The sequence below is a fragment of the Sprattus sprattus genome, assembly GCF_963457725.1.
Source record: "Sprattus sprattus genome assembly, chromosome: 5".
NCBI classification, from domain to species: Eukaryota; Metazoa; Chordata; class Actinopteri; order Clupeiformes; family Clupeidae; genus Sprattus; species Sprattus sprattus.
This window is the reverse complement of record NC_137924.1, coordinates 12301376-12315407: the sequence shown is the minus strand read 5'-3', so window position 1 is coordinate 12315407 and position 14032 is coordinate 12301376. Positions and strand designations below refer to the sequence as shown.

Sequence of the window (14032 nt, the reverse complement as noted above, 5' to 3'; positions counted from 1 at the left end):
GTATACGCCAGCCTTGATACAAAGGTTGTGTCGAGACAAATGGTGTTAGCTTGTGAAAGCCTTCTCTTATGACATTATATAGCCACATTCAAATGACTAAGATGCCTTTATAGACCCACGAGATCATGAGATGGTTTTCAGGAATGAATCGTCTAATGGTCTAAATGAAGCCTGAATAGGAAGTGCTTAAGTAATGAGTTACAAAACCTCTCAACTGGCAATTAGCAACTGCTTTGACAGGATGCGGGTTTAAGGCACATTTAGGCGTGCCAGGCTGTTAGTCCAGTAAGAACCCTGAAATTCTGGTTATCACTTAGTCTGAGTACAAGATTCTTTCAACACTAATGTCTAGGCAACACAAAACAGGAAGGAATCCAAAACCCCATATCCTTCCACATTCTTTAGCAGTTACAAAACAGCACATTTCTTGAGTTTACAGAACATCTTAATACAGCCTTACTTGGTAAACAGTAATAAAAACAAACCTCCAAGGGCAATATTATGCCACATAAAACTACCTACTGAACATAGCTCTTTGTGTCAAAATTAACACCATGTTTGTTTTTCATGGATTAAAAAAAACCTCCTTCTCGATCTTTCTCACTTCTTAAAGGGTAAATGTCCAACTACAATTGTGATAAGTGGGATTTAGTGAAACAATTTGAGAATCTCAGAACAGAGACAAAAAGGCATAGATCTGTGCAGATCAAATCAGCATGTGACTCAAGGTCACTCGTGTTATCTTCACGAGGGTAAGACACAACATGACGATGGCACTAAGAACTGGAATTGTCCACAGCAGAAGTATCCATCTTTCTGGAGAAATGGGACAGTGGTGGTGGTAGTAGTAGTAGTAGTAGTAGTAGTAGTAGAAGAAGTAGTAGTAGTAGTAGTAGTAGTAGTAGTAGTAGAAGAACTTCATAACCTTCATCAACTTTAAGTTAGGCACACACTTTATATGACACACTTTCCTTTCTTTTGGACATTTAATAAATATCAACTGAGTAGTCTTCCAGATAGTGGACCTTCATATCTGCGGTCAAAAAATGGGAAGGGGAGGCATCAAAACAGGAAGCTAGGCATCCGTCACTCCAAACCTGTCTCTCAAGACCAGGATCCCTCATCATTCTGGCATCCTACCATATCAGACAAGCTACATATCTGGACGTATGATCTATATTTCTGGATTATGCTAACATTCCCAGCATAGTGAAGGCCTCAGCCTCACCCCATACATACATCCTGTTAAGGTATGAAGCAAGTTCTCGATGAATTAAATCACATATTTTCTGAAGAAGTGGGGCAAGTTAGCACGCAGCATGCTCTATCAAGTTCTCTGTGACCACACTAAGATAAAGGAGATGTTTAGTCCACACGCTTTCAATAGCTGCTTTTGATAACAACTAGAGCACCACCCAGAAAACATATATGAGCAGGACGGAGAACTTATCAGTGATTCGTGCCAGGTCTTCACTGTTGGCCTACATTATAAATATAGTGGACATGGCCTATGAAAGATGCCTTCAATTATGAAGAAAGTTTGGTGTAATGTTAAAAGAGGCAAGGTTGACAGGGGGAATAATTTAGCAGAAAGAGGTTTTTTAATTGTAAGCCTTTGAAATATGTCTAACACTAGATGTCACTACTGCTTGACAAAACAGGGCAGGAAGCCGGCCTTGCCTCATAAGGAGTCTACAGTCAGGCCACCATTGGTTTCAGCCAATCAAAAAACGTCTTTACGTCCGAAGTTTTACCTGAGAAACTCAAGTTATCTATCGTGATTTGTCGTTAATAATCTCACCAACGATCACACAGCAAACAACCATTATTCGGATGTTACAAAAATGTAATAACTGCATACAATGCTTAATACAAGCAAATGACTACAACTACCCTAAATGTAAACACCATGAATATGAATTTAGAGAATAGAGCTCAAAATGTTCTGTCTGCTTGGCAAGTCTATATAACCTACCTATACTCTATACTGCACACCCTCACAGCGACACGATCAGGCACTGATGGTAGGATGTTGTGGACAACAGATTTATATAGAATAAGAAAAGAAGTTTAATGAAAGCTAAGGGAATGATGAGCGATAACAGAACAGCCTTGGCATTGTTGACAGTTCGCCTTTACTGTAGCCTACAGATTGATGAAAAACTGACTGGTTACTCGATTCACTTTTACTTATCGCGAACAATTGACAAAACATATTACAACCTACCTAATATAAATTAAAGACAGACTTGTAGGAGACTCTGGTCATCTTGAAATATTGTACGAACTACCGCACCCACTTCTTGGCCATGAATGAACTTCGGTCAACATCGAGCTAACGTCACAGTTAGGCAGATCATATCTTTTTGTATCAGTTTGAACTACCTGGGTCTTTATAGCCATACTGACATGTCTACTTGAGCAAAACATCCGATTGAAACCACAGTGCCTAACCAGCCCAGTGAACGGAGGCTAGCTACTGTAGCAACTGTGCAGAGCTCAATTAATTTGTGTATCATCATAGCCATGTATTTACCTCCTCTTAGGCACCGAGTTTGGCTTCGCGGTATCTGTCCTACTCGACTCAGCTTTGCAATCTTGTGCAGCGATCTCTATGTGATCTGCCTCTTCTTGTTTTCTTAAATGACCGGCGATGATTCTCAATCTTTGCTGTGCAATTCTTTGCCGCTCAGAGCTCTTGCTGTTTGACGCCATGCTGCTTCCGTGTTTGTGCAAGGAAAGGCTGAGCTGTCAGAGGTCAGCGCTGTGATAGTAGGATATGAGGTAGTTATATCCTGAGTCCCGTCATGCACTGCATTCGATCTATTTCCCCGCCCCAAAAGCTCTTATTAAATATGATAATGTTACTTTCTCATGATAACACCATGGATGTTGTTGCAACCTTGTCACAATTACAGTAATCATGTAGACATTACAATGTATCAAGCGTACTAGAACGATTGTCATGCCTAGGCTACACCATCTAAGCTATGATAGGGCAATGAATGAATGTCTATAATCTTATACTTCGGAGGCCATTAGTCAAAGAATATGAGTATTATGCTTTGTAAGAATTAGTTTAATATATGACACTGAACTTTATTCTAAACCTCTCTTTCATTATCTTATTTTTGGAGTGCTGCTCCATGATCCTTGATAAATGGCAAGTTCAGTCTAGCCTTATACACAATGTGAGGAATGTTCATCCATTCCAAAATAAATTGTTATGAAGAATAATAAAATGTTTTAAATTGTCATAGCACGTTATATGAATTCTCACCTGACTTCTTAGGAACAGTAGTAGGCTCTCATATAAACTACCAATTCAATGAGCATCAGCTAACAGATAGAAATATGTTGACATGGACTTATGTCATCAGCAAGGGAATCAGTCCGAGGTGAGTTTTACATGCATTTCTGATATTTAGATTTTATATTCTAAGGCAAGAACAGAATGACTGAAACTCTAATGTCAAGAGAGAATACCTCTGATGTAGTTGTACCCGAGTGAGAATGAAAGAGCCTGTAGCATGAATGCAATTGTACTGCAAAGTGTTATGGCATTTAGCATTGTGAAATTGCATTCTTTCGTAAACAAACTGAATTTGTGACGTGTGTATCTTAAAGCTTTATTTAAATGATCTAGTATATCTGGACTTTCCCCATTCATTTATTTGAGCACTTGGTGGTTCAAAGGATTGTCAGAGTGGCAAAAATGGAGACACTTGAGAGAAAGCATTGCAAGCAGCAGCTTTATTTTTTCAGACCAGGAAAGAGTGACCCCTTGGCGGCTGGTTTGGCATCATTACCCCCTCCCTCCAGATGTAATGTTTGTTTCCTTCAGGCCAGAACATCAACTCCCAAAACAAAGTTCTGTAATGCACTGACTGCAAGCGATTAGAGTCGAAGTGTATCACAGAACTCTACTTGGGAAGCCCCGGTGGCCTGGTAATCTTCCTCAATGGACTTCTCATCAAATATGTCTGCCTTAAGCGTAGAAGAGGGGAGAGACAAGTTAGTTTGCAAATGTTGATGCTGTTTTTAAAATGTAAGTGCAACTATGAAGTGCTTTTTAACCCATCATCTCAAAGCGCTTTCCTCAGACAAAATATGGGATTCAAAAGAAATGTTCTTATACATAGCAATACAATTATGTGTATTTATTGTACCACCTGAGAGAAATTAGGAAGTGCATAAGGTTGCAGTTATTAATGGAAATGTGCAAAGCAGGCCATGACCATGCTGGGCCTGTTATAGCTGCTGAAAGAATCTTTTAAAAATGGCAAAGATGCCTACACAGTTGGAAACTTGAGTTGTTTGCCCATTATACCCCCACCCCCCTAACATATGCCTAGCCACAGAGTTGTATGCATGCAAACACAAACACGCTTTAAAATGTGGACGGCAAATGTACTATAAACTTGCAGGCTACATATCCATATGCATGCCAGTGTATAAGCAGCCACACATATTGTTTGGTAAAGGAATTCAACATAGATATCACAACTGTGGAAAAAATGTATGTTGACTTTTCAGTTCAACCTTGTCTCTCCTCAAGGTTGTTAAGTTAACAATTAGGGCAGTTGATAGGTGAAACAGCTGACGTGTCTAAAGTTTCCAAATTAAGGTGTATGCCATGTTGAATATCCTATAATACAACAAAATGACCCGAAAATTACTCATTTTGAAACACTTTTCTTTAGCTAACTTAATTTAACCTGTTGAATTAGTGACAGAACTTGAAAAAGTGCATGAAAAACCATGCATATGTTTGAAGCGTAGTTAAACATTGCAGGTAAAAGGCGCCTTACTATTTTTGCATTACAGTCCATATTCGGCAAATTTTTCAAATTAAACACTGTCTAGTTTAATGAGTTTGAACTTTGATTTTTGCGTAAGTTAAGGATCTCAGTGGCTTTAGGCTACATGCCAACACAACACAACATTACATGTAGATAAATGGCAGGTTAAATGACAAATTCTAGGGCTACTTTTCAGTAGTATCGAAAGAATGTTACAGTAGACTACATACCTGGTTGGTCTGAGAGCAGCTATTCAGCACTAGAGCACGAGGCGACAGAGACCTTATAAAGCTAAAGCAACATTTGAAAACGTGGCTATACTCAGTATCGAAGCCTCTTCGCTGTGTAATAATTTAATTTTGCAGTTGAAGTCCCACTATATACCTCCACAAACTGCTGGTGGGTTGCTTTCATGCCGCTCTACTCTCGTTTCTCACTGCCATAGTGCAGTCTGCAGCTGGAAGAATGTCGACGTGGAGCTGCCAATCGTGAACGTGTACACGAGAGCGCGCTTCGCATGAGAGAGGGGGTGGGGGGGTGCAAATCTTTAAATATAATTGAGACAGTGAGTTGCAGTGAAAGTAGGTATGTCTTGAGCTAAAGTGAGGGTCTTAACAGCTAGGTGTTAGATTTCGGGGCATAAAGATCACTTCATTAGCGGGACACGTTTCAAACAACCTAATTGCAAGTCTCATGCAGCTACTCACTGGCACCCAAGTGCCAGCATATTTAGGATGGTAAAGGGGCTGTCCTTCTCTCTTTCTGTTTCCCTTGTCCAAGATGTAAAAATGGGACTTATTGTGTCTAATGTAAATGTTTGGAATAACCATTTCAAGTTATGCATTCGACTTTGTTTGCAACTCTCAAAGGTTGGCATTTCCATGATTCTGGTTAACTATGTGTAGTCTAAGTCTTGATTATTTCCCAAATACTTATAATTCATTGCCAACATTTCTAAATAATCCTTTCAGAAAGCCTGTGCGATTGATAGCTTCCCGTAACACCAGTAGAGGTCGCCAGGTGACAGAAAAGATTGATGACTGGTTGACAGGTAAGAGGGTCTGTGCAAAATGTGAGCTGCTGGCAAAGCTTATGAGCCACTGCCGTAGTAGTGCATGTAAGTGAAAGTTAGGTTAAAGCTAAAGCTAGGAACACACTTCGCACAAACTGTTACATGCACTGCGTGGTAAGAATTTGAAGGTTAAAATGTCTGTATTTAGCTGCGCGGAGGTGTATTATTAGGCTACACAAATACACAACCAATGATCGTCAATGTGAGTTTCAATCCAATTTAAGAGTGAGCTACTGTCTGAGGCCAGCAGGCTACGTGATTGGCAATGTCTTACAATAATTCAACATCTACAAGGTATGCCAGGCCTATGCTGCAGATATTCCGGCAATTTTTTCTGGGTAGGATTGGAAGACATCAGAAACTTCTCATATGCTCTTCAAGGTGTTACCGTGCAATTGTGTCTGGTTGTTCTGGGTAAGATCTATTTACTGTCATTTTTGGCCCCTCTGTCACGCAGAATTCCATTCAATAAATAAAGTTTATGGAAGATAGAAAATGTAAGGTTATGTGTTAAGCTACTCCCCCTGTTCAGGTTTACCGACTGTACCACCTTTCCTGTAGATTGAGGGGGACGATCCCTTCGCTGCTCACCAAAAGGTCTTGACTGGCTGTTGCAGTGAGTGGGCGGGGCCGACTGACGGGGTTTTCCGTAAATTTTCATAAGACTTCAAGCAGTATTCTTCATATCTACAGCGTCTGTGCAAGGGGTGGTGACAATATTGCTCATCCTCGTGTTTTCGGTCTCAAAACAAGGAATACAAAACAAACGTACGATATTGGGAGATTCATCACTAAGGAGGCATTGTATCTCACCAAAATGATGGAGATTGAATTGCCTAAATTAAACCCAAGTCAACAGGTAAATTAACGTGTTAACTTAAAATGTTGGCTGTAACAGCACTTAGTTCACCCTTCCTGGACGAGAATGGGGCCTAGTTAACTTTTAACTTTAAAGATATTCAGCAAGATTCATCGCATGTTGTGTCTGAATTCAAAATGAAGTAGGCCTGCATTTAGATTTGTATTGTGTTTTTTGCGTAACTTACATGATCGATTGCGAGTGGGTACAAGTTGTTAAGCCAGTTCTCCGTTTTTATGTAATTGGATAAATTGAATGGCATAACTGGTCCTTGTGTTTCATTTGATATAGCCTGTCGATTTAGGGATCATTGTTTTTCTGTCGATTGTCTAGTTGTCTCATGAAATGAACACATCATGAACAAATAGTTTAATCAATTAAAATACACAGTATGGTTAGGGAGGCGTTTCCAACGCTTCCGAGCCTGCGCCTCTTACGCACTCCGAAAATTCTGCAAAGTCATTGTAGACGAGTTGTCCAGTCCAAAAACAACAAAGCTAATAATCATTTAAATGTTAAAATATTGACAACTTTCTGATTATAGGTATAGGTCGTCTGTGTTGCGTGTGATGTTACGGAGAGATGAAACGCTGAAATGTCAAGAAACTTTTTAATTTTGCACGTCGCACGGTGTTTACTGTTGGCCGTCCAGAGTCCCCTGTACTGCACTGGGAGCCCCATAGCGTGTGATCCTACTGAAGATGGCATCAGTACCTTTGCTCTATACAGTTGATTGCACAACGGTTCGGCCCCATCCAGGAATGTTGTTGTATTCTTTACCGTTGTTGTAAATAAGTTAACCACAAAGACATTACATTGGTCTCCTCAGAAGTATATTTAAATCCACGGGTTGTTGCATTTAGGTTATGTAAGGTGTACAGTTGTCAAAACCAACTTTAGAGCTTCTGTTGCTGATTCTAGCTATTGATCATTACTGTGAGGGATTTATAGATGCAAACTGGTCAAATACAGACCAAATAGTCCAACTGTGTGTAGCAAAACATTAGGCCAACTTAAAGTCCAGTTCAAATCAAAAGACTGAGTCTAAAGCTGGGTAAGCAGTTCAGATCAATTGATTAACCTGTTTTTAAGATGTGTGTATGTGTGTATAAAAAATTTGAACACTTTCAGTTTTGCCATCACATAGTAATAGTTAACCACCTTGGCTCTTATCTGCACCTTGTCATTCCAATGAGACAGAAAGACATTGGAGAGGCTTGATAAACTGGTTCTGTTATGGGCCATGTGGCAACTTTATTTCTAGGCCAGTTGGCAGATATCAGGTCTCAGGTGTCTCTTCATTATAATGATATTTGTCCCAAACACTCACGCACACACACATGCATACGCACACATTTAAGATGATTGTTGTTGTGCTACTGATATATACTTTTGAACGACTTAAAGTAATTGTTAAGTATTTTGGCACAAAATGGCACAAGTAATGAAGGAAGTGAGAGTGTGTCGGTAAGTGGCACACGCTGACATTGTCCTTTCTTCCAGGAAATTAGGCCTTTATTTGCATTAGCCTGTTTCCTCATTTCTATGTCTCGAGTCCACTCACAAGTCTTGTGAACAAAGGAGACATAGTCTGTTTTAAAGTCCCTTAGTTTCAGTAGGATCAGAAAATATTCACACAGACATTATAATGTAGGACATACACTTCTGATGACAATATGTCATTAGTGTTAAGGCACAAGTGACAAAACACAGCATAATGACATTCAAGGATGTAACTTAAAATATGTAAGGAAAATTCCAAAATGGGTTTAATTTATTGACATGGATGTTGTGACTGTGCTTTACTACAATGCATAACTTTATGCTATAATGTTCAATTGATGAACACGCTTTAAGAAGTCAGTTTGGGGGAAAAAACACATCTGGTCGGTCTTACATCATCTCCCCTTAAAGAAATGGCCTCCATACTGTTTGTAGGGGACCCTGAGGGTGGGTTTGCTACACTGACCCTGAGCACTGTAGCTTAAGCATCAGCTACCACTTAAATTGTATTTCCCTGTATTGGTTGTAATAACACATTCTAAACACATGGTAATGGTCACATGGACATTTCTAAGTCTAGTTGTTGTCTTTGTGTTGTCTTTGTCGCTTCAGTTTAGAGCCAGTCAGAAGAAGAGTGGTAATGTGGTAACTGAAGTAGTTATAGGTGTGTTGTCTCTCTCAGTAAGCAGGATTTTATACATCATACAGATGCACATGTTACAGACCAATTACAAAAAAAGCCCTGATTTAGTATTTAATGTTATGTTGTGTTTGTGACATTTAAACTAATTTTAGTGTTTTCACCATATTTCACTAATAAAATATTCAACACACAACATTCAAAATGTAGCATGTAGTAGCTTAATCTACACAAACCTAGGTTGAATAACCCTAGGCAGACATCTCGTGCGAGACTCCAATCTGTTGAACCGGTTGTTTAGATATTTCACCATCCCTCCCACAGCTAATCTAGGGTTGGAGAAGTGGCCTGACTCTCCCAAGATTAATAGTCAGTAGAGTGGTCCGGTGTAAACTAATGACGTTATGGACTCTTTGTTTGAAAAGCCAAACGCTGACATTCTGCACATGGGTCAAATGGTTCTTTGATAGAAAGTAATATCTGCGTGGGCTTGTTGTTTGAGAGGTTTAGGAGTGTAGTTCAAAAAGGTTCTTGGACTTAAACCACCAGTTAACTATAAGAGATCACATGTCTAGCACTACTCATACACTGTTGGAAAATGGCAGAGGAGAGTTAATAATTACTGGTGATTTCCACCTTAAATGAGTAACATGGACGTACACTGCACATTTAAATGTTGAGTGGATGTTTTTCTGCAGAAGTTAAACCACAATTTCCCATACCATCATAGGGATACTTCTCCTTTGTCAACTATCCCTTCCTGTTTGAGTTTTCACCATGTGATATGTGGCCTGAAAGCAAAGGCAACCTTTTACTGGTCAGATTCAGTTGTGGAAAAAAAGCAATCACATGATGGGATGTTTCCTTCTGACCCAGTCTACTGGGTTTATGCAACACTTAGAGGCTCTTGCGCAAAAATTCCCCCACTGTAAATAATCTCAGTGAAATGAATGTTAGCGACCCAGGGGAAAGACTAACTGTTTATCTCCGGACTTCTTCTAATAGGCCGCTAATAGTGTTTGGCAAAGGGTTGGGGAGATAGAGGGGTTTTATAACCATTCATGACTTCAATTTACAGTGTATGTAATCCAGTATATGATAGACCAGATACAAGAGTTTGACCATAACTGCACAGAGTCCAGGTCACATCAGGTAGCTTTTGATCACAGTAGTAGTAAAGATATGTTATCTCTAAATGGCTATTCATTAAACCTGCTCAGCAGGGTATGGTGTTGTAGGCAGGGCCCATATCTTGAACTGAGATCATTTTCAGGGGTGTTGTAGTAGTTTTTAAACCTCCATCAACCTGCCATTCATCAAATGTCGCCATTAGCTGAATGTCTGGCAAGCACAATGAGGGTGAAATACATACCTTCAATACATCACTCTCTGATAATTGATATTGTGTACTAAAGGTGATTTAAACATTTGAAGCTTACCCTATTGATTTACACAAGAAGAACTACGATGGTGTTAACTTCGTACATTCGTAATAGGTTACTTGATGTGTAGTCAAGGCTGATGATATCTGGTGGTTGTGTGTCGGCCTGACATTTAAGGAAAGCAATTAAAACTGAAAAGTACGTACAGAAAGAAACAATATTTAATCTGTGTATTTCATGCCCTCATCTCTGTGTTCGAGGTGAAGATTTCCAATCTTGAGCCATTCTACTACTTAAAAAAAAAAACACGCCATCAGTCAGTGGGTGGAGACTTGACACAAGAAAAGGAGAAGCACATCTATTATTCATGGAGTCGTTTTCATTACATCCAACATTACATTGTGTTGTGTTTGGAGAAGACAGGACACCGGCCCCCTCTGGGACAGGGTGTGGCAGCACTAGAGTCCAGTAGCCTAGCGCCTCACAGCCTCCTGCTTCAGAGCCACAGCACACATACACACAGTCTCACCCACCTCCTCTTTCTCCTCTGTCTCTCCCCTCCCACCAGGACATGGACATGATCGACATCCTGTGGAAGCAGGACATCGACATGGGGGCGGGCAGGGAGGTGTTCGACTTCAGCTTTCGGCAGAAGGAGCACGAGCTGCAGAAGCAGCGTGAGCTGGAGGAGGAGAAGAGGCAGCAGATGCTGCTGGCGCGGGAGAAAGCCCTCCTGGCTCAGCTGCAGCTGGACGAGGAGACTGGCGAGTTCGTCCCCCGCTCGTTGCCCAGCGGACAGCCACAGTCTGACTCAGACACGCCCTCGGAGGTCAGTCAGGTACACATGAGCACACACACACACACACAAACACCCTCACACACAGGGCCTCAGAGTGCCGAGCAGGTATCTAGGTAACCAACACCGTGCTGTAATTAGGAGGGCACAGGTGGCTCAGAGGGCTGATGGCTTTTGTTGCAGCTAGTTGGCTCATTCAGTTGTGCTCAAATACATTCCCTCTTTGAAGCTGTTAGGTATACAGTGAATGTCTCTTGATCTCCCTGTGAGTCTTTAGGCTAGCAGGTTAAACATGGGTGAGTGGCCAGTCAGTGCAGTGTTTGAAATGACATTTTGCCTTGCTTGTTTGTAGAATGTTGGCTTCACAGTGGATGGAGAAGCCATGTCCTTCGATGAGTGCATGGAGCTGCTAGCACAGACATTCCCGCTGGTAGAGGCAAGTGAGGTAAGATGAAAGCAGCAGCGACAGATCTCACTTTGTGTTAAACTCAAAATAAATTCCTTTTCTCCTTCAGTCTTGTCACATCCTACACTAAATGACACACCTTCATGCACGTCAAAATGTCTTCTGTGGTTTTACACAGGTTCAGGCTCTGGGCTCCGTAAAGCGCCAAGAGGCAATTGTATTGTTATGGCGCTATATAAATAAAATGTAATCGAATTGAATTGTTTTACAGACTGCTTCCACTTGCCTGGGCACCGCCACACCACCCACAACCAACAGTCAACTCATCATGGCTCCTGAGCAGCCACCCCTTGCCCAGACTCCACTGCTGCCTTCCACACAGAAATCATGGCCAGACCTGGATCAGGCCTGGATGGAGCTACTCTCCATTCCTGAACTACAGGTAGTGCAAGGGATTTGATCTCTTTTTTTTTGTATCCCACCAAACCGGTTCAGTGTTAAAGGAACCATAGCATTTTTTTCAGAACAAGTCAAGACTGAAATCCACAAATTATTATGAGTGTTCAAACCCATCTGTGACACTAAGACTATGTGTTATGATGTCTTACTTTGGTTATGTCGGTAACTAGATAAACATTACACACAGAGATACTAACCTCTGTTGTTTACTCCTTGCAGCAGTGCCTGAACATGCAGATGCCGGAAATTACAGAACCAAGTGATTATTTGAGCACAAATTCAGCTCCTGAAGTGCAAGACCCAAGCTATGGCCTCTTCATGCCTGGCCTCACAGACACTGTGGTGACCCAGCCCGAGGTCTGCCCCCCTGAGTTCATGGGCAACTATGAGGTCAGCTTTTCCGGCGCTGGCCCAGCCAACCTTCTGAGTCAGATGTCACTCAAAGCCCCTGACACGGTCGTCAGTGGCAACACGGATGACTTCTGTGAGATGTTTTACCCGGGCTTGCTCAACACAGTCAAAGTTAGTGAGACACCCCATCCTTGCAACACAGTGAGTGGAGGTTGCCAGGTTACAGAAACTCCAGACAGCTCGCCTGTAAAACCTTTACACATGCGGAATCTTTCGCCTGGAGACTCCTTTGAAATGAGCAAGAGCGAGATGGCCACGGAATTCCCAGATTCCGACTCTGGCTTGTCCTTGGATGCCAGCCCCAACATGAGCTCTCCAGAAAAGTCTACCTTTGAGGATGGCTCTCTTGGCTTCAGCGACTCCGACATGGACGACACGGACAGCGGTCCAGGGAGTGAGTCCGACTACTCGGAGATGTTCTCCCTGTCATTCGATGCAACTAACCCATCAGGCACCACTCCCAACACACCAAGAAGCCGACGTCAGGACAGAAACCGCAAACATTACAAAACCGAGCCGGCAGAAGCCAGTGGCCACAGCAAGCCACCCTTCAGCAAAGACAAAGCCAAGAGGCGCGCGGAGTCACGGCTGTCTCGCGACGAGCAGCGGGCCAAGACCCTTCGGATCCCCTTCGCCGTGAGCATGATCATCAACCTGCCCGTGGACGACTTCAACGAGTTGATGTCCAAGCATCAGCTCAACGAGCCCCAGCTGGCCCTGGTGCGTGACATCCGCCGGCGCGGCAAGAACAAGGTGGCGGCCCAGAATTGCCGCAAGCGCAAGATGGAGAACATAGTGGGGCTGGAGTTCGACCTGGACTCGCTGAAGGAGGAGCGGGACCGGCTGCAGCGGGAGAAGACGGAGCACAGCAGCAGCCTGCGCCAGATGAAGCAGCAGCTCAACAGCCTGTACCTGGAGGTGTTCGGCATGCTGAGAGACGAGCAGGGCAGGCCCTACTCCCCAGCTGACTACTCGCTGCAGCAGGCCTCTGACGGTAACGTCTTCCTGGTCCCCAGGGTCAAAAAGACACTCATCAAGAGTGATGGCTAGCACTTATCACCCCCCAAACCAAACCAAATCTCTTCTTTTCCCTTTCTTGCGGTACTGCATTACTCTAGTTATGTACTATGCAAAGATAACTTTATAGTTGAAATTTTGCTTATGCGTAAAAACACCAAACAGAAAAAAATAGCAGAACTATTATATAGTTTTTGCTTATTCTACTCTTAATATTTTTAATATCTATTGTTATTTTTTACTTCTTTATATTTCTCCCTTTAAGATTCTTTTATCTGTATGGTTTGTAAATACATTTATACCTTGTTTGCTATTGGAATATGACTCTGTACTGTATATACCACATTTTAGTATGCTAATAATTTCGTTGCAATCACTGGCACTTAAGTCTGTTTTATATCTTAATTTACAGTTCTATGGCAATTTTATCTCTGTGCTTTATTAAAATAAACTATTCAGTTAATCAGGCTACACTTGTGAGTGCTTATCTAAGTGACTGCTAGTTCAATAACACACACCATAGGTCAGACTACTTATATAAGAAAATATTCTGTATGCTAGGATTGCACTCCGATTAGTTTTCTATAAGACCTATTCAAGTGTTTTTGATAGGTAATTGGTCAGTACTGTTCTTGAAAATTGTTGGATTGCTCTGTTGGATAGACTTAAAACATGCCTTTTTGAA

General features: G+C 41.7%; 2 protein-coding genes across 5 annotated transcripts in view; one reads left to right on the top strand and one right to left on the bottom strand.

The window, feature by feature from the left end:
* Positions 1-2730, bottom strand: part of agps (alkylglycerone phosphate synthase) — a gene marked incomplete at its 5' end in the record, with an annotated part of 35890 nt that extends 33160 nt beyond the window's left edge. Inside the window, one exon of one of the 2 annotated variants that reach the window (XM_080839530.1) lies at positions 2537-2730. In XM_080839530.1, the coding sequence (XP_080695656.1) occupies positions 2537-2715 (179 nt within the window). The remainder of the gene's footprint in view (positions 1-2536) is intronic. The other variant, XM_080839529.1, reaches the window with a different exon arrangement.
* Positions 2731-6596: 3866 nt separating this feature from the next.
* Positions 6597-13855, top strand: nfe2l2a (nfe2 like bZIP transcription factor 2a). 3 transcript variants are annotated; one of them, XM_080839383.1, is made up of 5 exons: positions 6597-6733; positions 10827-11087; positions 11407-11499; positions 11732-11902; positions 12139-13855. In XM_080839383.1, the coding sequence occupies exons 1-5, from the start codon at positions 6692-6694 to the stop codon at positions 13378-13380; spliced, it is 1809 nt and encodes a 602-aa protein (XP_080695509.1). In that variant the 5' UTR covers positions 6597-6691; the 3' UTR covers positions 13381-13855. The 3 variants fall into 3 exon arrangements, with proteins under 3 accessions (XP_080695509.1, XP_080695508.1, XP_080695507.1); XM_080839382.1 differs by having other exon boundaries at positions 10827-11096; positions 12142-13855; XM_080839381.1 differs by having other exon boundaries at positions 10827-11096.
* Positions 13856-14032: the final 177 nt, after the last annotated feature.

Coding starts and splice junctions, on each gene's coding strand:
- nfe2l2a (XM_080839381.1), top strand. CDS start 6,692: ATGATGGAGATTGAATTGCCTAAATTAAACCCAAGTCAACAG. Junction 11,097..11,406: donor CGCCCTCGGAGGTCAGTCAG/GTACACATGAGC, acceptor GCTTGTTTGTAG/AATGTTGGCTTCACAGTGGA. Junction 11,903..12,138: donor TCTCCATTCCTGAACTACAG/GTAGTGCAAGGG, acceptor TACTCCTTGCAG/CAGTGCCTGAACATGCAGAT.